We start from the raw sequence: 26,431 nt of genomic DNA, 5'->3' as shown, positions 1-26,431 counted from the left end.
TGTGAAGAAGGGTGTGCTAACAAGAGCTGAAGGAAAACCTGTAATATTTGCATTTGAAAATTAGATATGAATAAAGCTCACCACATCTTATAATCTTGCATTGGCTACCTCTATCGAGTATGTGAGTGCAAGTCCTACCGATGATCATCAGCAACGTGTACAAGCAGGAGGAAGGGGAGACATGCTGAAGCTTCATCTCAATGAGGCTGTAAGCCCACTCCATACCCACTTCACTCTATACACACGCTGCCGACTAGAGCTGTACGTACAGTATATGGCAGTTGTCGTGAAGGGGTTATAGTATTCCATTTGTTTGCTCCATTTTCTGCAATAGACCAAATTAATCTCCAAAATGGATCCATTTACTAACTAATGCAAACAGAAGGTGAGGGACCTCACTGATTATAATTAGTGATGAGCGAGTGTACTCGTTGCTCGGGTTTTCCCGAGCACGCTCTGGTGGTCTCCGTGTATTTGTTAGTGCTCGGAGATTTAGTTTTCATCACCGCAACTAGATGATTTGCGACTACTAGACAGCTTGATTACATCTGGGGATTCCCTAGCAACCAGACAACCCCCACATGTACTCAGGCTGGCTAATAGCTGTAAATCAAGCAGCTGAATCAACAAAAACTAAATCTCCGAACACTAACATACTCGGAGATCACCCGAGCGTGCTCGGGAAAACTCGAGCAACGAGTATACTCGCTCATCACTAATTATAATGATGTTCATCAGGGTTGTGTGTCAACGTTTAAAGCAGAACACAAAAGGCATCCTGCTGAACATTTTCTTCCATTTCTTTCTAAAACTAACCAAAGAAGGAACCCAGACAAACCATTTAATAATGCACTTGAGTCACTTGTTGCTTCCATTTACATCAGTAATGCAGTGGCTCCGTGAATCCATTTGTTTGTTCCTAATGACAGAGCAACAGAATAGAGAAACAATGTACGCACACCAGTGCCTTGGGCCTCATTCAGACGTCAGAGATTTTTTTAATGTCTGCAGCAATGGTGTCAGGGTTTTTGATAGAACTTTCATCAGTGTTTGGTCTCTGTCAGTTTTTGCCATCAGTAATTTTCACATGTGAAAAAAAATATATAACTCAATAAATTGCAGAGCTTCTCCTATACATAACACTGCTGATCATGGATAGCAAATGGATGGTACACAGACGCCATTTGTGTGCTGTCCATGTTCATGGATCTGTAGACATGTTTGAGTTATTTTCGTCCAGCTGACAGGGAGAAACTTGTACAAGCAGGAGGAAGGGGAGACAGGCTGAAGTTGCATCTGAATGAGAGACTGCAGCGTGAGCTAGGAGAACAGTTCTGTCAATGATGTACAGTATCATTGACTGCAAAGCCAGGGGCATCATGGGAAATGCAGACTGCATTATGGGGACTATATCAGAAGGAAAGAAAGAGTTATCATGGCACATCAACTAAAAGAGGCATACACAAGACCTACACAAGAGCCTATATATTGTGCTAATAAGCCGTGTATCCCAACAACATCTTGCATAACTACAGCCAGAGCAGACGCATAAAAGCCAAACTTCTGGGGCTAATATTCAATTATTACTTTTCATTTGCCCTTTATGACTAGGCTTTTCTTCTCAAAAGGCAGAGACTCAGAGTGTGGCGCTAACTTTCAACACTTGCAGCACATAGTCTGCCAGATGCTCTACCACCACCGAACCTGCCCCCTAAAACAAATAATGGTCTCTAATAGGCAGCGTCCAGTACATTTTACTGTTGCATAGAGAAGTATACATTTTATTACCGTAATTATAACAGAACAACATAGTAAAGATAGACCAAGCTTGTTATTGGGAAAAGGCCTTTTTAAGTGCCATCTTTATTTCATTATTTCTGAGGCTATATATTATAGGGTTAAACAAAGGAGTAAACACGGTGTGTAGTAAGGAGACAATCTTATTAATAAGTAAGGTGTGTCCTTTAGATGGGATCATGTATTTAGCCGTAAGTGTGCCGTAAAATGTTCCCACAACAATAAGATGACTACTGCAGGTTGAGAAAGCTTTCTGTTTGCCAGTTGTTGTTGGTATCTTTACTATGGTGTGAAAGATATAAGCATAGGTGCCAACAATAAAACCACATGGGCAGATAAACATTGGCAGAGAGAACAGGAAAACTTCCAGTTCTACAAAAGACGTATCTGAACAAGAAAGCTTCTGAAGAGGGAAAAGGTCGCAGTAGAAATGGTTAATAATATTGTCATGGCAGAAGTTAAAGTTTGATATCGGTAAGACTACACTAAAATTGAGTGTCAGACCCAGCAACCACGGACATAGTGAAAGGCAAATTCGACACTTCACGTCCATAATACTAGAATATCTTAAGGGGCTGCAGATGGCCAGATATCGATCGTAGGACATCACTGGAAGTAGAAAACATTCGGTAACAGTTGTACCACTGAAGAAATATAACTGAGTTATGCATCCGAGATAAGTAATGTTCTTCCCTCCCAGAAGAATGGCTCCCAGCATGTTGGGAAGAGTATTTGTAGCAATCACGAGGTCAGATAAAGAAAGATGACTTAAAAAGTAATACATGGGGGACTGAAGGTGGGCATTAACTGACACTAAGACAATGATAAGAAGATTTCCCATAAGGGTAAATAAATAGATGATAAGGAAAAAAATGAAAAATACAATATTGAAGCGGTGAAGGTCTCCGAAACCCAGTAGAATGAATTCTGTGACTCTTGTTTCGTTCTTCACAGACATCATGTGAGATGGAAGCTCCAATCCTGGTCTGGAATAAAGAAGCAAAGTATAGAGACTACATAGCTGATTAACCCCTTCCCGCAAGAAGTGGTATCAGTAAAAACTACAGCGTTCCTGTCCAAAAAAAAAGAAAAAAACTCATATAGCTCTATATACAGAAAGATAACAAAGATATGGATGTCAGAATATAGTATCTAAAAAAGAAGATATTAAAAAAAAAGAAGTAATTGTGCAAAAGTAGCAAAACATAACAAATCCTTATATACGTTTGGTATTTGTGGAATAAATATAACATAACAATTACACTAATTGGTGAATTGTGTTAATATTTTATTTTAGCAAGTATAGAATTGCTGGGTATTTTAGTTTATCTCCAGAAAGTTAATAAAAAGTGATAAAAATGTACATGTACCATATAAAGTGAAACCAATGAAAACCACAGCTTGCCATACAAAAATAAGCTCTCACACGGCTTCACTAAACTTATGGCTCTCAGAATATAGCGACCCCAAAACAAATGATATTTTTCAAAGTGTGCGTTAATTCTACAAAATAAATCAAGCTATAGAAATTTGGTATCACTAGGTTATTCGCACACATGACTATTCCTTTTCCCTACCTTTTACTATTCTTTACTGTTTTGTTTGATTGAATAATGGCCATCAGTAATTTTCTTCAGTGCACAGTTTGCAATATATCTGCATAACTGGAGCAGGAGTTCTCGGATGAACACTGCTATGGATGGCAGATGTAGCATGTTGCTCACCTGGAAGATCTTATTAGAGATCTGGAAAAGAAAAATGTTACATTGATGGTAATTGACATTGAGAGGAGCATACTTCACACTGAGCAAGCAATTAGTGGGGAAGATATGGAGGTTGGAGAAGTGAGTCAGGAAAAGCAGGCAAGTAGCTGGGTAAATGTATTAATTATGAGTGAAAAGAGGTAACGAGGAAGGCAGCTCCTGTTTCTGTACTTTCTGACAATCGGCTCCCCCAGTTAGGCTACTTTCACACTAGCGTTTTCTGGCCGACGTCACTATGCGTCGTTTTGTGAAAAAAGCGCATCCTGCAAAATCACCCGCAGGATACGTTTTTTTCCCATAGACTTGTATTGGCGACGCATCGCGACGTACATCGTGCGATGGATGCGTCGGAATTTGGCGATCCGTCCTCTGGAAAAACGTTGATTGTAACGTTTTTTGTCTGCGTCGGGAAAACGTGTCACGATGCATCCCTTGGCATGCGTCGTTAGCTAGAATGGAAGCCTATGGACGCAGGATCCGTTGTGACACGTCGTATGATGGAATGCAGTGCTGCGATACGTATTTTTACACTGAGCATGCTCAGAATCAGGATTTAGTAGCCAATTCACCAGACACCCCCAAATCTAAATAAACCTGGCCTGGGCCTTCAACCCCAAATGTGCCAGGAAGACTCCAGACAGAAGACAGCCAGCATCCAGCCTGCCAGCCAGCATCCAGCCTGCCAGCCAGCATCCAGCCAGCCAGCATGCAGCCAGCCAGCATCCAGCCCTGCTATAAAACCTAACCAGAGGCCTGACTGTGCTGCCAGAATCCAGCATCAACCTAGAGGCCTGCCAGCCAGTGTGAGTACAGCCATTTTTGCATGCGTGTCTGTGCATGTCTGTGTGTGCATGTGTTTGTGTCTGTATGACGTACTGAATACAGCCAGAGCTAAACTTGAATACAGCCAGAGGCCTGCCATCGTCCTGCACCAGCCAGCGTCCTGCCAGAGTCCACCTCCAGCCTGAGGCCTGCCACTGTGAAGCCAGCCAGTGTCCAGCTCCCGCCTGAGGCCTGACAGCATCCAGACAGTCCTGCCATTTTTGCGTGCGTCTGTGGGTGCATGCGTGTGTGTGTGCGTGTCTGTGTGCGTCTTTGTTTTTTGTCCGCCTGTGTGCTTTTGTGTGTGTGCAGCTGTGTGTTTTTGCGTACGGCTGTGTGCTTTTGTGTGTGCGCATGCGTTATGCCTGCACCTGTGTGCTTTTTTGCGTGTGCATTCGTCGTGCATGCGTCTGGGTGATTGCGGGTGCATGCGTCTGTGCGACTTGGTGAGTGCACGTGAATTTTTTATTTTTAATATGACGTATTTACCAAGTATTGTGGTCTGTGCAGCATGTGGTTTCAGTGTGTGAGCGTGTGTCTTGTGTGTGTGTGTGTTTGTTTTTGAATATATTTACAGTTTAAGTACTTTTATTTAAAATAAAGAGCATTGTAGCTCCTAATTGTGATGGTAAAAAAAACAGAAAATTAAAAAAGAATTAATAAAAATTTTCGTAAAAATGTCCGTAGTATCATTTCACAAAGGTAAATTTTAACCTGGTGTATGTACAAATGGCCACACATGCAATACTGAGTTGGTTTAGGGTGTATTGTTTAAGATAAAAGGTAATTAAAAAATTTTAAAAGGTAAATTTAATTTTTTAAATTTATTTTTAAAGGGATCTTTTCAAATCACATATGTGATCTATACATTTTCAACTGATGTGTAGGCATTTCAAATTTACAAGAGGGTATTTTTTTTTGGGGGGGGGGTTGGGGGAAATGGTTTTACAGCTTGCACATTGTTAGGGTTGGCGGAACGCACCGAATATATTTATTAAGTAAGATTGGTGCGTTCGCCACCCGGGATCCACCGTGCAGGAAAGAACCTGCTGCTAAGTAAATGGCGGCACTATATGGCGGTACAATGTGAATACACACACGGGTTAACTTCACCCTGTGTGAAGGAAGCGAACCCTGTTGCGTCACAGAGCCACAGTACCGCACCAAGAGCGCAAGCAAGGAGTCTCAGAACTCAATCCCAAGACACAGGATTTGAGTTCATACAGACCTCATGCGCTCGACACCGCAACTGGGGTGTCAGACTGACAGAAATAATAATAATAAGGATGCACGAGAGTGCGTGCGGTGCCGCACTGGCGGACGCCACTAACCACCCAGGCTTGGGTCAGGAAAGCGCTGTGAAAGCGCACGGCGCCGCACTGGCGGTCACAGCAATTAGACGCTGTATTGTGTGTTACGTGCTGATGGCTAAGTCGGGCGCTAGATAGCAATCATCCACTTTCCGTGAGCAGTCATACAATAGGGAGGGGATTTTAAAGAACGACTTTCACTCACAACACACACACGTTTACAAATGTATACTAGCGCATGGCTGTGCGGTCATGCAAAGCTTATATAGCTGCAGCACGTTCAGGACCTTTCAAAGAAGGACCAATGGAGTTGCAGCAGTACCTGAGCATGTGACCCTAGATCTCTACTGAGAGATCTTGCCCTGGGCATGCTCAGTGTGTGCAAAGCAGGACTTGGTCCTAGCACTTACAAGACCTTCCAAGAAGGACCAATGGAAGTTGCTGCAGTACCTGAGCATGTGACCCTAGATCTCCACTGAGAGATCTTGCCCTGGGCATGCTCAGTGTGTGCAAAGCAGGACTTAGTCCCAGAAAAGCCTGCTCGCTGCAGATCAGTGCAGGGTACAATAGCAGAGCCTGGAGAGGCAGTAGTAACCCTTTGCACAGTATCAGTCTCAGCGAGACGCTGGGAGCGACGTCTCCGCTGAGCAGGCTCCACTGCGGCTGATGCAGAATGGGAGACCGCAGCAGACACGGATCGAGATTCCCCCTGTGCGGCAGAGGAAACCCGACTCCTAACATCACCCCCCCTCCCAGGGCCCCCCTCTCCCTTGGCCTCGCTATGCTCAAAAGCTGCAATGAGCAGCGAAGCCCGAATGTGCTCCACAGGCTCCCAGGTTCTATCCTCTGGGCTGTGACCCTTCCAGTCCACCAGAGAAAATTTCTTGCCACGTACCACCTTGCACCCCACGATAGCATTCACCTCAAACTCATCCGTGGATGAACCCGATGTCCTGGCAGATGACTCAGAAAACCGAGACAAATGAATGGGCTTTAAGAGGGAAAAGTGAAAAGTATCGGTGATACCAAGGCGTGGAGGAATAGCCAAAAGGTAGCACAGGGTTGACCTGTTCCAGAACCTTGAACGGTCCAATGTAGCGAGGCGCAACCTTAGTGGACTCAACTCGCAGCCTGATGTTATGGGCGGAGAGCCACACTAACTCGCCAGGAGCAAAGGTTGGAGCGGGGCGCCGCTGTGTTTCAGCCGAAACCCTCATTCTCTCCTTGGAGGCCCAGATGGCATCCTGTGTGCGGTCCCAGATGTCACGTGCCTCCATCGCCCAGTCTGCCACCCTAGAATCGGTGGATGACATGGGCATGGGCACAGGGACACACGGATGCTGGCCGTAATTAAGGAGAAAAGGAGTCTGACCAGTGGAATCGGCTATGGCATTGTTCAATGCAAATTCCGCCCAAGATAGCAAAGATTCCCAGTCATCCTGCCTAGCAGAGACAAAATGTCGCAAGTATGTCACCAGAGTCTGGTTGGTTCTCTCTACCAACCCATTCGTCTCGATGATATGCAGAGGAGAGATTCAGCTCTATGCTGAGTAAACGGCAGAACTCTCTCCAAAACCGAGACGCAAACTGGGGACCCCGGTCGCTGACAATTTTATCAGGTATTCCATGTACGCGGAAAATATGTTTTATGAACAATGCCGCCAAGGCCCGTGCAGAAGGTAACCATGGAAGCGGCACTAAATGCATTATCTTAGAAAAATGGTTGGTGACTACCCAGATAGGGGTGCAGCTACGAGACTTGGGTAAGCCCACCATGAAGTCCATCCCGACCATCTCCCAGGGCCTGTCTGCCACCGGCATGGGGTAAAGTAACCCAGCAGGCCGTTGCCGAAGAGACTGATTCTGGGCGCAGGAGACACACGCCCGAATATAGTCCCCAACGTCACGGGCCATATGCGGCCACCAGTACGTCCTCTGTTATGATCTGGTGGTTAGAACAAATAGTGGACCTGGTAGTTAGAGCACCAGAAAAGACCTGATAGCACATTAATACAGGACCAGCTCTGGGAAGTGGAACCTCTGCTGACCGCAATCCCTAATCCTATCACGTACACTAGAAATAGCCGTGGAGCGCTCCTATAATGACCTAGGCGCCTCGTCACAGCCTCAGAACTAGCTAGCCCTAGAGAAAGGAAAAATAAGCCTATCTTGCCTCAGAGAAAATTCCTCAAAGGAAAAGGCAGCCCTCCACATATATTGACTGTGAGTAAGATGAAATCACAAACACAGAGATTAAATAGATTTAGCAAAGAGAGGCCCGACTTACTAAACAGACAGAAGATAGGAAAGGTCACTTTGCAGTCAGCACAAAACCCTAAAAAAGCCACACAGAGAGTGCAGGGAAAAATACCTTCCGCACCGACTAACGGAGCGGAGGCGCCCCTCTGCGTCCCAGAGCTTCCAGCAAGCAAGGCAAAAATCACATAAGCATGCTGGACAGAAAAAATAGCAAACAAGAAAAAAGCAAAACGAAACTTAGCTTCTGCTGGAGAAAACAGGTAACCAGGAAGATCCAGGAGCGAACTAGACTAATGCTACAACATTGACAGCTGGCATCAGAAAAGGATCCAAGAGGAGTTAAATAGAGCAGCCCACTAACGAATTAGCCTCATCACCTGTGGAAGGAAACTCAGAAACACCCACAGGCATCAGAGAAAGTCCATGGACAGAACCAGCCGAAGTACCATTCATGACTACAGGAGGGAGCCCGAAAAAAGAACACACAACCGTACCCCCCCCTTGAGGAGGGGTCACCGAACCCTCACAAGAGCCCCCAGGCCGACCAGGATGAGCCAAATGAAAGGCACGAACCAGATCGGCCGCATGAACATCAGAGGCAAAAACCCAGGAATTATCCTCCTGACCACAACCCTTCCACTTGACCAAGTACTGGAGTTTCCGTCTCGAAATACGAGAATCCAAAATCTTCTCCACCACATACTCCAACTCCCCCTCAACCAACACCGGAGCAGGAGGGTCAACGGATGGAACCACAGGCGCCACGTATCTCCGCAACAACGACCTATGGAACACATTATGGATGGCAAAAGAATCCGGAAGGGCCAAACGAAACGACACAGGATTGATAACCTCAGAAATTTTATACGGACCAATGAAACGAGGCTTAAACTTAGGAGAGGAATCCTTCATAGGAACATAACGAGACGACAACCAAACTAAATCCCCAACACGAAGTCGGGGACCCACACAGCGCCGGCGGTTAGCGAAACGTTGAGCCTTCTCCTGGGACAATGTCAAATTGTCCACCACATGAGTCCAAATCTGCTGCAACCTATTCACCACAGTATCTACACCAGGACAGTCTGAAGACTCAACCTGCCCTGAAGAGAAACGAGGATGGAAGCCAGAATTGCAGAAAAACGGCGAAACCAAAGTAGCCGAGCTGGCCCGATTATTAAGGGCAAACTCAGCCAACTGCAAAAAAGACACCCAATCATCCTGATCAGCAGAAACAAAGCATCTCAGATATGTTTCCAACGTCTGATTAGTTCATTCGGTTTGGCCATTTGTCTGAGGATGGAAAGCCGAGGAAAAAGACAAATCAATGCCCATCCTAGCACAAAAGGATCGCCAAAACCTCGAAACAAACTGAGAACCTCTGTCCGAAACGATGTTCTCCGGAATGCCATGTAAACGAACCACATGCTGGAAAAACAATGGCACCAAATCAGAGGAGGAAGGCAATTTAGACAAGGGTACCAAATGGACCATCTTAGAAAAGCGATCACAAACCACCCAAATGACCGACATCTTTTGAGAGACGGGGAGATCCGAAATAAAATCCATAGAAATATGTGTCCAGGGCCTCTTCGGGACCGGCAAGGGCAAAAGCAACCCACTAGCACGAGAACAGCAGGGCTTAGCCCGAGCACAAGTCCCACAGGACTGCACAAAAGAACGCACATCCCGTGACAAAGAAGGCCACCAAAAGGATCTAGCCACCAAATCTCTGGTACCAAAGATTCCAGGATGCCCAGCCAACACCGAACAATGAAGCTCAGAGATAACTCTGCTAGTCCATTTATCAGGGACAAACAGTTTCTCTGCTGAGCAACGGTCAGGTCTATCAGCCTGAAATTCTTGCAGCACCCGCCGCAAATCAGGGGAGATGGCAGACAAAATTATCCCCTCTTTGAGAATACCTGCCGGCTCAGAAACACCCGGAGAGTCAGGCACAAAACTCCTTGACAGGGCATCAGCCTTCACATTCTTAGAGCCCGGAAGGTACGAAACCACAAAATCAAAACGGGAGAAAAATAACGCCCATCGAGCCTGTCTCGGATTCAACCGTTTGGCAGACTCAAGATAAGTCAAATTTTTGTGATCTGTCAAGACCACCACGCGATGCTTGGCTCCTTCAAGCCAATGACGCCACTCCTCGAATGCCCACTTCATGGCCAACAATTCTCGATTACCAACATCATAATTGCGCTCAGCAGGCGAAAACTTTCTAGAAAAGAAAGCACACGGCTTCATTCCCGAGCCATCAGAACTTCTTTGCGACAAAACAGCCCCAGCTCCAATCTCAGAGGCATCAACCTCAACCTGAAACGGGAGCAAAACATCTGGCTGGCACAACACAGGGGCAGAAGAAAAACGACGCTTCAATTCCTGAAAAGCATCCACGGCCGCAGAAGACCAATTGACCACATCAGCACCCTTCTTGGTCAAATCAGTCAACGGTTTAGCAACACTAGAAAAATTAGCGATGAAGCGACGATAAAAATTAGCAAAGCCCAGGAACTTTTGCAGGCTCTTCACAGATGTCGGCTGAGTCCAATCATGAATGGCCTGGACTTTAACAGGGTCCATCTCGACAGTAGAAGGGGAAAAAATGAACCCCAAAAATGAAACCTTCTGAACTCCAAAGAGACACTTTGACCCCTTCACAAACAAGGAATTCGCACGAAGGACCTGGAACACCATTCTGACCTGCTTCACATGAGACTCCCAATCATCTGAAAAGACCAAAATATCATCCAAATACACAATCAGGAATTTATCCAGGTACTCTCGGAAGATGTCATGCATAAAGGACTGAAATACTGATGGAGCATTGGAAAGCCCGAATGGCATCACCAGGTACTCAAAATGGCCCTCGGGCGTATTAAATGCTGCTTTCCATTCATCGCCCCGTTTAATACGCACAAGATTATACGCCCCTCGAAGGTCTATCTTGGTAAACCAACTAGCCCCTTTAATACGAGCAAACAAGTCAGACAGCAACGGCAAAGGATACTGAAATTTGACAGTAATTTTATTAAGAAGGCTGTAATCAATACAAGGTCTCAAAGAACCATCCTTCTTGGCCACAAAAAAGAACCCTGCTCCCAACGGTGATGACGATGGGCGAATATGGCCTTTCTCCAAGGATTCCTTTATATAACTCCGCATAGCGGCGTGTTCTGGCACAGATAAATTGAACAATCGGCCCTTAGGAAACTTACTACCAGGAATCAAATTAATTGCACAATCGCAATCCCTATGAGGAGGTAGGGCACTGGCTTTGGGCTCATCAAATACATCCTGATAATCCGACAAAAACTCCGGAACTTCAGAAGGAGTAGAAGACGAAATTGACAAAAATGGAACATCACCATGTACCCCCTGGCAACCCCAGCTGGACACAGACATAGATTTCCAGTCCAATACTGGATTATGGACCTGTAGCCATGGTAACCCCAAAACGACCACATCATGCAGATTATGTAACACCAAAAAACGGATATCCTCCTGATGTGCAGGAGCCATGCACATGGTCAATTGGGTCCAGTACTGAGGCTTATTCTTGGCCAAAGGCGTAGCATCAATTCCTCTCAATGGAATAGGATGCTGCAAGGGCTCCAAGAAAAAACCACAGCGCCTAGCATACTCCAAGTCCATCAAATTCAGGGCAGCGCCTGAATCCACAAATGCCATAACAGAGTAGGAAGACAAAGAACAAATCAGTGTAACGGACAATAGAAATTTTGACTGTACCGTACCAATGGTGGCAGACCTAGCGAACCGTTTAGTGCGCTTAGGACAATCGGAGATAGCATGAGTGGAATCACCACAGTAAAAACATAGCCCATTCCGACGTCTGTGTTCTTGCCGTTCAGCTCTGGTCAAAGTCCTATCACACTGCATAGGCTCAGGCCCATGCTCAGATAGTACCGCCAAATGGTGCACAGTTTTACGCTCACGCAAGCGCCGATTGATCTGGATGGCCAAGGACATAGACTCATTCAGACCAGCAGGCATGGGAAATCCCACCATGACATCTTTAAGGGCTTCAGAGAGACCCTTTCTGAAGATTGCTGCCAGGGCACATTCATTCCACTGAGTGAGCACAGACCACTTTCTAAACTTCTGACAATATATCTCTGCTTCATCCTGACCCTGACACAGAGCCAACAGTGTTTTCTCAGCATGCTCTACAGAGTTAGGTTCGTCATAAAGTAATCCGAGCGCCAGAAAAAACGCATCCACATCACACAATGCCGGATCTCCTGGCGCAAGGGAAAATGCCCAGTCTTGAGGGTCACCACGTAACAAAGAAATAATGATCCTTACTTGTTGAGCAGGATCACCTGAGGAGCGAGGTTTCAAAGCTAGAAACAATTTACAATTATTTTTGAAATTCAAGAACTTAGATTTATCACCAAAAAATAAATCAGGAATTGGAATCCTAGGCTCTGACATCGGATTCTGAACCACAAAATCTTGAATGTTTTGTACCCTTGTAGTGAGATTATCCATCCAAGAGGACAGACCTTGAATGTCCATGTCTACACCTGTGTTCTGAACCACCCAGAGGTAAAGGGGAAAAGTGAGACAGAACACGCTGCAAAGAAAAAAAAATGGTCTCAGAGCTTCACTTATCCCTCTATTGAGATGCATCAATACTTTTGGCCAGCTGTACTGTTATGATCTGGTGGTTAGAACAAATAGTGGACCTGGTAGTTAGAGCACCAGAAAAGACCTGATAGCACATTAATACAGGACCAGCTCTGGGAAGTGGAACCTCTGCTGACCGCAATCCCTAATCCTATCACGTACACTAGAAATAGCCGTGGAGCGCTCCTATAATGACCTAGGCGCCTCGTCACAGCCTCAGAACTAGCTAGCCCTAGAGAAAGGAAAAATAAGCCTATCTTGCCTCAGAGAAAATTCCCCAAAGGAAAAGGCAGCCCCCCACATATATTGACTGTGAGTAAGATGAAATCACAAACACAGAGATTAAATAGATTTAGCAAAGAGAGGCCCGACTTACTAAACAGACAGAAGATAGGAAAGGTCACTTTGCAGTCAGCACAAAACCCTAAAAAAGCCACACAGAGAGTACAGGGAAAAATACCTTTCGCACCGACTAACGGAGCGGAGGCGCCCCTCTGCGTCCCAGAGCTTCCAGCAAGCAAGGCAAAAATCACATAAGCATGCTGGACAGAAAAAATAGCAAACAAGAAAAAAGCAAAACGAAACTTAGCTTCTGCTGGGGAAAACAGGTAACCAGGAAGATCCAGGAGCGAACTAGACCAATGCTACAACATTGACAGCTGGCATCAGACAAGGATCCAAGAGGAGTTAAATAGAGCAGCCCACTAACGAATTAGCCTCGTCACCTGTGGAAGGAAACTCAGAAACACCCACAGGCATCAGAGAAAGTCCATGGACAGAACCAGCCGAAGTACCATTCATGACCACAGGAGGGAGCCCGAAAACAGAATTCACAACAGTCCTCGCCAAAAGCTCAGATGTCCTCTTGGTCCCAAAATGTCCACCCACTCTGGACGAGTGAGCCCAAGAGAGAACCTCTGGTCACAAATTCGCTGGTACGAAAGTCTTGCCCAGGGGCATGGACTCTAGCGAAACCGGAGCCACAGTTCTCAGGCTCTCAGAAGGGACAATAAGCCGAGGCTCCTCCTCCTACTCATCAGATGACATTACGGAGCGGGAGAGAGCGTCGACACAAATGTTCTTCATCCCGGAGAGAAAATAGAGAGTAAAATGGAACCGGGAGAAGAACAGGGACCATCTAGCCTGGCGAGAATTCAGCCGCTGGGCCGTCTGTATATATACCAAGTTCTTGTGGTCAGTGATCACTTGGAAGGGAAAGCGAGCTCCCTCCAAGAGGTGTCTCCACTCAGAAAAAGCCAACTTCATGGCTAGCAACTCCCTGTCCCCGATGGAATAATTCCTCTCCGCTGGTGTGAAGGTCTTGGAGAAGAAGAAGCAAGGATGCTTCCGACCTTGAGCATCCTTTTGAAAAAGGACTGCTCCAGCACCAATGGATGAGGCATACACCTCCATGATAAATGGTTTATCTACATTGGGGCGATGTAGGATGGGAGCGCTAGTGAAGTGTGATTTAATCGAGAGAAAGGCTTTGGAGACCTCCTCTGACCACAACTTGGGATTTGCTCCCTTCTTGGTGAGGGCAACCAAGGGAGCCACCAAAGTTGAGAAGTGTGGAATGAACTGGCAATAGTAATTAATGAACCCCATAAAGCGCTGCACCGCTTTAAGAGAATGGGGTTCCTGCCAGTCCATCACAGCCTGTAGCTTGGCAGGATCCATAGCCAAACCCTGGGCAGAGATGATATAACCAAGGAAAGGCAAGGACTCCTGCTCAAACACACACTTCTCCAACTTGGCGTAGAGGGAGTTTGCCCGTAAGAGGTCGAAGACTTTGCAAACATCTCTCCGATGGGAGTCAATATCTGGAGAGTAGATGAGAATATCATCCAGATAGACTACGACTCAGGTGGTGAGCATATCCCGGAAGATGTCGTTCACAAAGTCTTGGAAAACGGCTGGGGCATTACAGAGCCAAAAGGGCATCACCAGATATTCATAGTGCCCATCCCTGGTGTTAAAAGCCGTCTTCCATTCATCTCCCTCATGGATGCGAATCAGGTTGTAGGCACCCCGCAGATCTAATTTTGTAAATACCCTTGCTCCCCGTACCCTATCAAAAAGCTCAGATATCAGGGGTAATGGGTACTTGTTCTTAATGGTGATGGTGTTAAGACCCCTGTAGTCTATGCATGGACTTAAGTCTCCAGTTTTCTTCTATACGAAGAAGAACCCAGCCCCTGCAGGTGACACTGACTTCCTAATGAATCCTCTAGCCAGATTCTCTTGGACGTACTGAGACATTGCCTCCGTCTTCGGGAGAGATAATGGATAGACTCGACCCTGGGGAGGCTCAGCACCAGGGAAGAGGTCAATAGGACAGTCATAGGGGCGGTGAGTCGGAAGAGTCTCCGCAGCCCTTTTGGAGAACACGTCTGCATAGGGCCAATAGTGCTTGGGGAGAGAGGAAAGATCTGCGGGTACCTGTGTTGCAGCAACCTGAACGCACTCCCTCTGACATCTACCTTTGCAGGATTTACTCCATCCCAAAATTCTCCCTGAGGACCACTCTATATGAGGAGAATGATAGCGTAGCCATGGTATCCCCAACAGGACCTCATCAATTCCCTCAGGAATGACTAATAGGGAGATAATCTCCTGATGTGATGGAGACACAGAAAGCGTGATAAGAATGGTTTGGTGGGTAATCTGTGAGGGTAGTGTCGACCTATTTACCACTCGAACGGTTACTGGTTTGGTGAGCATCACCAGGGGTATTGCGTGACGCTGGGCGAAAGCGGATGACATAAAATTACCCTCCGCCCCTGAATCCACGCATAGCTCTACCATAAGAGTGGATGGGCCTATGGTAATTGTCCCCTTGAAGGACAACTTTGAGGCAAATGTTGCCGTGTCTAGTGTACCTCCTCCTACTGCCACTAGACGCTGACGTTTCCCCGACCGCTGAGGACACTTCGAGGCAAGATGTCCTGACTGCCGGCAAGCAAGACAAACCTTATGTGACTCGGACACCTGGACTGGAGATTCCAAAGGTTTGGCGAAGGTGGGAGCCAGCCGAAACCTTTGCCTACACTGGGCTCGCTCCAACCTTCGCTCGTGAAAACGAAGGTCTATGCGAGTTGATACAGCTATGAGCTCCTCTAGTGTGGCGGGAATCTCCCTAGTAGCCAAAGCATCCTTCACATGGTCAGCCAGCCCCCTCCAAAATACGGGAATGAGGGTTTTGTCTGGCCATTCCAACTCAGACGCTAATGTCCGGAAGTGAACAGCAAAATGGCTGACCATGGTTGAACCCTGCGTCAAAGCCAGCAGTTGGAGCGCTGTATCATGGGTGAATTGAGGTCCTACAAAGACCTGTTTCAGAGTGTCCAGAAACCGAGGAACACTCCGCACCACATGATCGTTGCGCTCCCACAGCGGCGTAGCCCACTCCAACGCCCTGTCCAACAAGAAAGATATTATGAATCCCACCTTTGCCCACTCTGTGGGAAAACGTGCAGCCAGGAGCTCAAGGTGTATACCACACTGGCTCACGAAACCCCTACAGGACTTACTGTCCCCAGAGTATTTCTCAGGCAAAGGGAGGTGAGATAGAGTCGGAACAGGGGTGGCAGTGGGTAAAGCTGCTGCAGCCACGCTAGCAGCTTGAACAGCAATTGCGGTAACATCCACCGCCGAGGTTGCACGCTCAAGAGACGCCAACCGGTCCTCCAGCAGCTGGATGTACCCCTGCAATCGCTGTTCATCCGCCATTGCTTAGCCAGATCCTGGCGCTAGTATAATGTTAGGGTTGGCGGAACGCACCGAATATATTAAGTAAGATTGGTGCGTTCGCCACCCATTATCCACCGTGCAGGAAAGAACCTGCTGCTAAGTAAATGGCGGTACAATGTGAATACACACACGGGTTAACTTCACCCTGTGTGAGGGAAGCGAACCCTGTTGCGTCACAGGGCCGCAGTACTGCACCAAGAGCGCAAGCAATGAGTCTCAGAACTCAATCCCAAGACACGGGATTTGAGTTCATACAGACCTCATGCGCTCGACACCGCAACTGGGGTCACTTTCCTCACTTAAAAAATAGTGAGGAAAGAATGGTTGTAGATGACGAGGAAAAAGCTAACATATTAAACACCTTCTTCTCCACGGTATTCACGGTGGAAAATGAAATGCTAGGTGAAATCCCAAGAAACAATGAAAACCCTATATTAAGGGTCACCAATCTAACCCAAGAAGAGGTGCGAAACCGGCTAAATAAGATTAAAATAGATAAATCTCCGGGTCCGGATGGCATACACCCACGAGTACTAAGAGAACTAAGTAATGTAATAGATAAACCATTATTTCTTATTTTTAGGGACTCTATAGTGACAGGGTCTGTTCCGCAGGATTGGCGCATAGCAAATGTGGTGCCAATATTCAAAAAGGGCTCTAAAAGTGAACCTGGAAATTATAGGCCAGTAAGTCTAACCTCTATTGTTGGTAAAATATTTGAAGGGTTTCTGAGGGATGTTATTCTGGATTATCTCAATGAGAATAACTGTTTAACTCCATATCAGCATGGGTTTATGAGAAATCGCTCCTGTCAAACCAATCTAATCAGTTTTTATGAAGAGGTAAGCTATAGGCTGGACCACGGTGAGTCATTGGACGTGGTATATCTCGATTTTTCCAAAGCGTTTGATACCGTGCCTCACAAAAGGTTGGTACACAAAATGAGAATGCTTGGTCTGGGGGAAAATGTGTGTAAATGGGTTAGTAACTGGCTTAGTGATAGAAAGCAGAGGGTGGTTATAAATGGTATAGTCTCTAACTGGGTCGCTGTGACCAGTGGGGTACCGCAGGGGTCAGTATTGGGACCTGTTCTCTTCAACATATTCATTAATGATCTGGTAGAAGGTTTACACAGTAAAATATCAATATTTGCAGATGATACAAAACTATGTAAAGCAGTTAATACAAGAGAAGATAGTATTCTGCTACAGATGGATCTGGATAAGTTGGAAACTTGGGCTGAAAGGTGGCAGATGAGGTTTAACAATGATAAATGTAAGGTTATACACATGGGAAGAAGGAATCAATGTCACCATTACACACTGAATGGGAAACCACTGGGTAAATCTGACAGGGAGAAGGACTTGGGGATCCTAGTTAATGATAAACTTACCTGGAGCAGCCAGTGCCAGGCAGCAGCTGCCAAGGCAAACAGGATCATGGGGTGCATTAAAAGAGGTCTGGATACACATGATGAGAGCATTATACTGCCTCTGTACAAATCCCTAGTTAGACCGCACATGGAGTACTGTGTCCAGTTTTGGGCACCGGTACTCAGGAAGGATATAATGGAACTAGAGAGAGTACAAAGGAGGGCAACAAAATTAATAAAGGGGATGGGAGAACTACAATACCCAGATAGATTAGCGAAATTAGGATTATTTAGTCTAGAAAAAAGACGACTGAGGGGCGATCTAATAACCATGTATAAGTATATAAGGGGACAATACAAATATCTCGCTGAGGATCTGTTTATACCAAGGAAGGTGACGGGCACAAGGGGGCATTCTTTGCGTCTGGAGGAGAGAAGGTTTTTCCACCAACATAGAAGAGGATTCTTTACTGTTAGGGCAGTGAGAATCTGGAATTGCTTGCCTGAGGAGGTGGTGATGGCGAACTCAGTCGAGGGGTTCAAGAGAGGCCTGGATGTCTTCCTGGAGCAGAACAATATTGTATCATACAATTATTAGGTTCTGTAGAAGGACGTAGATCTGGGGATTTATTATGATGGAATATAGGCTGAACTGGATGGACAAATGTCTTTTTTCGGCCTTACTAACTATGTTACTATGTTACTATGAGTGACAGAAATAATAATAAGGATGCACGAGAGTGCGTGCGGTGCCGCACTGGCGGACGCCACTAACCACCCAGGCTTGGGTCAGGAAAGCGCTGTGAAAGCGCACGGCACCGCACTGGCGGTCACAGCAATTAGATGCTGTATTCTGTGTTATGTGCTGATGGCAAAGTCGGGCGCTAGATAGCAATCATCCACCTTCCGCGAGCAGTCATACAATAGGGAGGGGATTTTAAAGAACGACTTTCACTCACAACACACACACGTTTACAAATGTATACTAGCGCATGGCCGTGCGGTCATGCAAAGCTTATATAGCTGCAGCACGTTCAGGACCTTTCAAAGAAGGACCAATGGAGTTGCAGCAGTACCTGAGCATGTGACCCTAGACCTCCACTGAGAGATCTTGCCCTGGGCATGCTCAGTGTGTGCAAAGCAGGACTTAGTCCTTGCACCTACAAGACCTTCCTAGAAGGACCAATGGAAGTTGCTGCAGTACCTGAGCATGTGACCCTTGATCTCCACTGAGAGATCTTGCCCTGGGCATGCTCAGTGTGTGCAAAGCAGGACTTAGTCCCAGAAAAGCCTGCTCGCTGGAGATCAGTGCAGGGTATAATAGCAGAGCCTGGAGAGGCAGTAGTAACCCTTTGCACAGTATCAGTCTCAGCGAGACGCTGGGAGCGACGTCTCCGCTGAGCAGGCTCCACTGCGGCCGATGCAGAATGGGAGACCGCAGCAGACACAGATCGAGATTCCCCCTGTGCAGCAGAGGAAACTCGACTCCTAACACACATACTATTGAAGTAGGGAATCCAGCTCAGACTGGTGTGCCTTGGGTATATTTTTTCATGGGTGTTTATTTCTCAAAACTTTTGCTGTTGGCCTGCATGAACATTGCAAAGATCATTTCAGCAGGGTGGTTATTAAATCTTTTACATTAGCTTGTTTGGGGGGTGGTTCTAACGATAAATTCTTTATACTTGCAGAGCCACCAGGGACCCCAGTTGCCTGCCCGGACTAACTAAAGCCACCAGGGACCACAGCCGCCTGGAAACTATCCAGCAGGGAGCAAGCCGCTTTACTGATGTAAGTATTAAAGACCCTAAAGCTTCAATTTCAATGCGTATAGTAGATTACAAGGGTCTTTATACTTGCAGAGCCACCAGGGACCCCAACCGCCTGCCCGGACTAACTAAAGCCACGAGGGACAACAGAATGTCTTCTTCTGAGAGCCCTCCTCCACAGCAACAGCGTGTTGCGGTAATTTTAAATTTTTTAAGTTTTTGGTGCTATAGTTAAAATTTCGGTTAATCACTATATGCATTAATTATGTTTTTACAGGAAGCTGAAGCAGCCGAGGGCCTCTCAGAAGGAGACGAGATGAGTGGAGAAACGCAAGGAGCGGGCGCACAGAGTGTAAGTTGTGCCGAATCAGTCGCTTCACACATCACAGTGCACCCAACACATACAAAACAGATCATCATACATCACAGTACACATACTACATATGCCTACATCCAACATAATTCTTTTTCCTTTTTTTTAGTCTGCTGCACATGAAGATCCTCCCAGACGCTCCCAGAGTCAGCGTCGTAATCGCCGCCGCGGTCAGCCAGCAGTAAGTTGTTTTTTTTTATTATTATTTTTACTCATGGTATTTTTGTGTTTCACTGTTTTAATGTTTTGTTTGTTTTTTCTTTTCACAGTTTTCACAGCGTGCTCCCGACTCAGATGGTGAGGACATCAGGATCGATGTGGACCGCCTCATCGAGGAGGTCTGCGAGCGGGAGCCGCTGTGGAATATGGCTGACCGCAGGCATGCTGATACGTATGTGACCCGTCGGCTCTGGGAGGAAATCTGCCAAAACGTATTGCCGAGGTGGGAGGACCTTGCGCCAAGGCAGCAGACTCAAGAATGTAAGTATTCACTTTTCAGTTATGTTTTGAGCTCAACGGAATGTGTTTTGTTTTAATTTCTTTCTTGTCTTTACAGGTGAAAGGGTTAGGAAGCGGTGGCGGTCACTCAGGGATCGCTACAAGAGGGATTTTAACCTGGAGATGCAGGCCCCGAGTGGCTCAGCAGGGCGTAGAAGGACTCAGTATAAACACAGCCGTGCCCTGTCCTTCCTCCGGGAAACAATGCTGAGGAGAACATAAGTATTCAACAGGCCATTGAATAAATCACCATGTTTACCTGTCTAACTTTTTTGGCTTCAGGCAGGGCTTTTTCCTATCAATATATTAATTGTTTTTTTCCTTTTTCACAGCACCATCTGCAGCCATCGGGTGCTTGCATCTACCTTGGATCCCTCTTGAGCGATCTCTCAGGAGTCCGCCACCGAGGGCCACGTCGGTAGACCTCACCCCGCTGACCCCTCGTCTGGCCCTTCCGGTACCTCTGCCCAATCCACTTCCACCTCCGCCAGCACTGGAGCATCATCACAGCCTTCGTTACTTGAAGCTGCTGGTCAAAAGTTAGCATCCCCTTTACCCCACCCCTCTGATCCTGCAACCTCTACACCACCATTAGGTTTATGGCGGCAGCGACAGAGGGGTCAGGAAAGGAGCTATGCTCCTCAGTTCTTGCATCTGAATGCATCCTTCCAAAGCTCTTTCAAAATTTTGGGAGAGCAAGTGACTGCTGGGTTCAACATGGTGCAATCACGCATCAGTGAACACAGCAGTCACTTGGATAGGCTGCATTCAGATGTAAGTCAATCTCCAAACAACCTTTTCTTTCAATCCATGCTCAGGAGCATGGAAAAGCTGACTCTTGACCAGCAGATGCTGGTAATGCAATGCTGCCATGCTGCTCTAGTGCAGGTCATTTCCAAAGCCCCTCCAACACCCACACCTCCCCACACAGCTACTACAAATTTCCCAGCCCAGGCCCAATTCCCAGCCCAGGCCCAATTCCCAGCCCAGGCCCAATTCCTATCCCAGGCCCAATACCAAACCCAGGCCCAATTCCCATCCCAGGCTCAACACCAAACCCAGGCCCAATTCCCAGCCCAGGCCCAATACCAAACGCAGTCTCAATTCCCATCCCGGCCCCAAATCCCAATGCCTTCCCCAATGTTTTCTTCCTTGTCGAGCTTTCCTTCCCCATTTAGTATTCCACCTACCCCAACACCACCTCCCCCTGCTCAGCCTCCTGCTTTTCCCCCCCCTTCCACTACACCCCAACACAGTAGGCTTTCCCCATCTATCGACGTGGTCCAACCTTCCAGCCCCTCCACTAGTATCTCCACCCCACACTTTACAGACCTCTAAAAGTTTTTTGTGCATGTTTGCAAAACAAATTATTTTTATGTTAAAAATATTTTTCTAAAAATGTAAAACTATATTCAAAAAAGTTAACAAAAAAGGTTTAATTAAAAAAAACCAGGATGACAAGGTTTTGAAAAAAAATGTAAAATAAAATTTATTTTGGTTTAAAGTCTACTATTTGTTTCAGTGCCTTCATTTTGGTAAGCTGGTATGGTAGCAAACAAAAGGTAAAAAAAAATTACACACCACACGTTAAAAGGTATAACATATTTGGTTTATTACCAAAAATACCAAACTTTTGGAAACTAATTAATAAAACTTGGTGTCAATAAAACCACTTTGTACAGAAACATAAATCACCGAGACATGAAATAAAGATCTCACACTATGGTATGTTGCCAAGGAACTCTGCCTTCAGGTGACACAAAATACTCTGCAAAGTGGTCCCTCATTCTGGACACAGAACCTGCGGAGCGAACAGAGCTGCTGTGGTAATCCCACAAGGTGGTCTCAGAGTCCTCATCATCGATGGAAACAGGCTCCTTAGAAAGTACTTGTTATGTAACACCACACAGGCCTTGACAACCTTATCCACTGTTTGTGTGTGCAGTCTTATGGCAGTTAGCAGAAATCGCCACTTTGCGGTTAAAATTCCAAAAGCACAGTCCACCACTCGTCTGGCTTGAGTTAAGCGGTAATTGAATACCCTTTTTGTTCTGGTCAAGTCTCTGCTTGGTGACAACTGGAATGCCTCATCACCAACACAGACATATGGCATAGGTGGTCCAGTTGTTCCCGGCAGTGGTCTTGCTGGTGGAAAATCACAGCTGTCTCCATACAGACAACGGCCCAGTGGAGAAGTTTTGAAGACTTGCGAGTCGTTGGACCGGCCATAGGCTCCAATGTCCACAGCCATGAATTTGCAGTTGGCATCTGCTATGGCCATGAGTACTATAGAAAAGAACTTCTTGTAATTAAAGTACTCTGAGCCAGATCCTGCCGGTTTTGCAATACGGATGTGTATGCCATCTACGGCACCCAAGCAATTTGGGAAATGGCACAGTTTCTCAAAAAGGTCTGCACTTGTCAGCCAGATGTCCTTTGTCGGTTGTGGAATGTACTTCTGGTGCAAGGTATCCCAGATAGCCAGACAGGTCTCTTTCACAATTCCGGAAATTGTAGATATTCCAAGGCGGAATTGGTAATGGAGTGAAGTTAGGGATTCAGCCGTAGCAAGGAAGCTGTGAAAACCAAAGAAAAATGTTAGTAAAAATTGCAAGGACCAACATAACATTTATAAGCAATTTACACAAATATTACATTTTTTTTTTTTTTTAAAGTTTCAAGAAATGGCACTGCGGGAATTTTTTTTCTGTTGGGATGCACATTACAAACACCATTTGTACATCTCTGCATTCCTATTATGGAGCAGGTGTTAAACACTGGAATGGCCACAAACAATAAAAAAATTAACGTGCGGCAGAAAATGCAACGCAATGTTTCAGCACAGTATTTTCTGCAGCATGTTCACTGCTGATGTGGTTTTTTATAGGTTTAAACATGTTAACATGACATTAAATATGAGCAATGATATAAAAAAAAAGGCTTACCGCAGTGTCACCATCAGCCGCTCCGCCAGTGAGATGGAAAACCTCATGCGTGTGTCCTGCCTTTGGATGACATCCCCAACTTGTTCCAGCAAAAGATCGACATGCTCCTGCCTCATCCGAACATAATTTAAAAATTTGTCCGGATTCTGCTGCAACTCCATGTAGAGAGCACAATAGACGCCCCGGGTCATTCGCAGTTCATTTATAGGATGTATCCATAGTCGTCGCCGGCGACGTCGCTGCAGAAGAATCCTCCGTCTTGCTGCTTCCTCCTTCTCCCGAACTATTATATTCAGCCGATTGGTCTCAAAAATCACATCAGCTACCATGTTCACAATCCTCACAAGCACTTTTTCCATCTCTGCCACTTTCTCTAAACCCTTTCAAAGATGGTCTGTAAAAACAGTCAATATATAGTTTTCCCTATTTTCCAGTAGCCAATCACATTTGGGACACTCCCATTTTTAGGCATGGAAAACGGATCCGTCATAAAAACGGATGAAATGGATGGTAAAAACGGACACAACGGATACAGTTTTTCGACGGAACCGTCTAGCGGATTTGTGACGGATCCGTCGAAATACTGAATGCGTTGCATCCGTTTTTCACTATTTTTGATGCATCCGTCGATACATCGCGCCGACGCATTAGGACAGCCGCCAGACGACGCTAGTGTGAAAGTAGCCTTAGGCAGCGGGAATCCAGATGGTGAGGGAACACTTAGCTAATTTGAATGAATTTAAATCTCCTGGTCCAGATGAAGTACATCCTAGGGTACTGAAAGAGTTAGCAAAGAAAATTGCAAAACAATTAGCCAGGATCTATGAAAAATCCTGGAAAACAGAAGAAGTCCCAGAAAATCAGAGGGTAAATATTGTCGCTATCTTCAAAAAAGGAAAGAAGACAGAGCCAGGAAGTTACAGGCCAGTGAGCCTTACTTCTATACCAGGAAAGATATTTGAACAAATTATTAAAAACATGTATGTAAGTACTTGGATAATAATACAGTAATTAACCAGAGTCAGCATGGGTTTGTAGCAAACAAGTCATGTCAGACTGGGTAGATCAGGGAAATACGGTAGATATAGTATATAGCGACTTGAGCAAAGCATTTGATAAAATATTTCATGCTATCCTTATTGAAAAAATGACAAAGTATGGGATTGACAAGGCTACGGTTAGGTGGATTCATCATAACTGGTTTAGTAATCGTACTGAAAGAGTGGTAATGGTTGCACATCCGATTGGAAAAGTGTTTCCAGTGAAGTACCACAAGGCTCTGTCCTGGCCCACCGTGTTGTTCAACATTTTTATAGATGATCTAGATAAGGGAACTGGAGGTAAACTAATCAAATACAAGGAACGGTTAAAGGGTCTGGGAATGTTTAGCTCACAAAAAAGAAGGTTAAGAGGAGACTTAATAGCTGTCTACAAATATCTGAAAGGATGTCACAGTGTAGAGAAACCATCAATATTCTCAATTGCATATGGAAACATGAGAAGCAATGGATTGAAGCTGAAAATAGATACAGATTAGATATTAGAAAAAACTTTGTGAGGCCAGTCTCACACGTCCAGATAATTCCGGTACCGAAAAAATCGGTACCGGAGTTATCCGTTTCCGTCTGTCCGTGAGCTCACGTAGGCCATCCGTGTGGCACACGTGCAGCACACGTGTGCTGCCCGTGTGCCGACTGGGTACCACATGGAGCGTGCAGGAGACAGCGCTAGAGATAAGCACTGTCCCCTGCTTCTGGTGCTGAAGCCACCATTCATATCTTCTCTCCGGCAGCGTTCGCTGGAAAGAAGATATGAAAAATCCTTTTTTTTTTGTTTTTTCGTGTTTTAAATAAAGATCCCTGTCCCCACCCCCCTCCCACCCCGTGTGCGCACGGCCGCTGGTAATAAAATGCTCACCCGGCTCCCTCGCAGCGTCCTGTCCTCGCGGCAGCTTCTCCTGTATGAGCGGTCACGTGGTGCCGCCCATTACAGTCATGAATATGCAGCTCCACCCCTATGGGAGGTGGAGCCGCGTATTCATGACTGTAATGGGCGGCACCACGTGACCGCTCATACAGGAGAAGCTGCCGCGAGGACAGGACGCTGCGAGGGAGCCGGGTGAGTATTTTATTACCAGCGGCCGAGCGCACAGGGGGTGGGAGGGGGTTGCGCACAGGGATCTTTATTTAAAACATGAAAAAAAAAAAAAAGGATTTTTCATATCTTCTTTCCAGCGAACGCTGCTGGAGAGAAGATATGAATGGCAGCTTCAGCACCACGTGGGGGGGACAGCGCTTACTGTAGCGCTGTCTCCTGCACGGCACACGGACTGCACACGGACAGCGTCCGTGTGTGGTACGTGTTTTACACGGACCCATTGACTTTAATGGGTCCGTGTAATCCGTGCGCTCCCACGAACACTGACATGTCTCCGTGTTTTGCACACGGACGCACGGTCCGTGAAAACATGCTGACATGTGCAGAGACACATTGATTTCAATGTGTCTACGTGAGTCAGTGTCTCCGGTACGTGAGGAAACTGTCACCTCACGTACCGGAGCCACTGACGTGTGAAACCGGCCTGACAGTGAGGGTGGAGAGGAAAAGAAGCCGCCGCTCTGTTGATGTGACATTAGCAGAACCAGCTGAAATGCCAGCATTTGCAGTTATAGCAAATATTCCGGACAGTGACTGGGTTGCACTTCTCTCTATGCACAGACAAAGTAACTGAATCTGTGTGTCCCTCCCCCCCCCCCCCCATATGAATGAAAGACTGAGCCTGCCTGGAGGAATATTAACCTGCATTTTAACCCTATATCTGCAGGCTAACAGTGTTTTTCACATAACAGGTTCCCTTTAAGTTTATATTGGTCAATTGGACTTCCAAATGTATTGCTATAGGTAAAGTATAGACAATAGAAATAAAACCACACTTGGTTTACACCAACTTTTACAAAAAAAGACATTATTCACAAAAAATAGAAATTTAGAATATTTAAATTTGGGAGCTCAGCTCTTGCCTTTACAACCACAAATAGATGAATTAAAGCTATAAAAAGTAATCAAGTCGACAAAATAAATGGAGGATTTTAGTTATGAGGAAAGACT

At 46.0% G+C, this 26,431-nt stretch overlaps 1 protein-coding gene across 1 annotated transcript; it reads right to left on the bottom strand.

Moving 5' to 3' along the window:
* Nucleotides 1–1,584: 1,584 nt before the first annotated feature.
* Nucleotides 1,585–2,755, bottom strand: LOC138664847 (olfactory receptor 11L1-like). The gene has a single exon (XM_069751851.1). It carries the CDS (start codon nucleotides 2,753–2,755, stop codon nucleotides 1,832–1,834), a length of 924 nt encoding a protein of 307 aa, XP_069607952.1. The 3' UTR covers nucleotides 1,585–1,831.
* Between the last annotated feature and the right edge of the window lie 23,676 nt (nucleotides 2,756–26,431).

The sequence above is a fragment of the Ranitomeya imitator genome, chromosome 2 (genome assembly GCF_032444005.1).
Source record: "Ranitomeya imitator isolate aRanImi1 chromosome 2, aRanImi1.pri, whole genome shotgun sequence".
Classification (NCBI taxonomy): Eukaryota; Metazoa; Chordata; class Amphibia; order Anura; family Dendrobatidae; genus Ranitomeya; species Ranitomeya imitator.
This window is presented reverse-complemented; position numbering and strand designations above follow the sequence as displayed.

Coding starts and splice junctions, on each gene's coding strand:
- LOC138664847 (XM_069751851.1), bottom strand. CDS start 2,755: ATGTCTGTGAAGAACGAAACAAGAGTCACAGAATTCATTCTACTGGGT.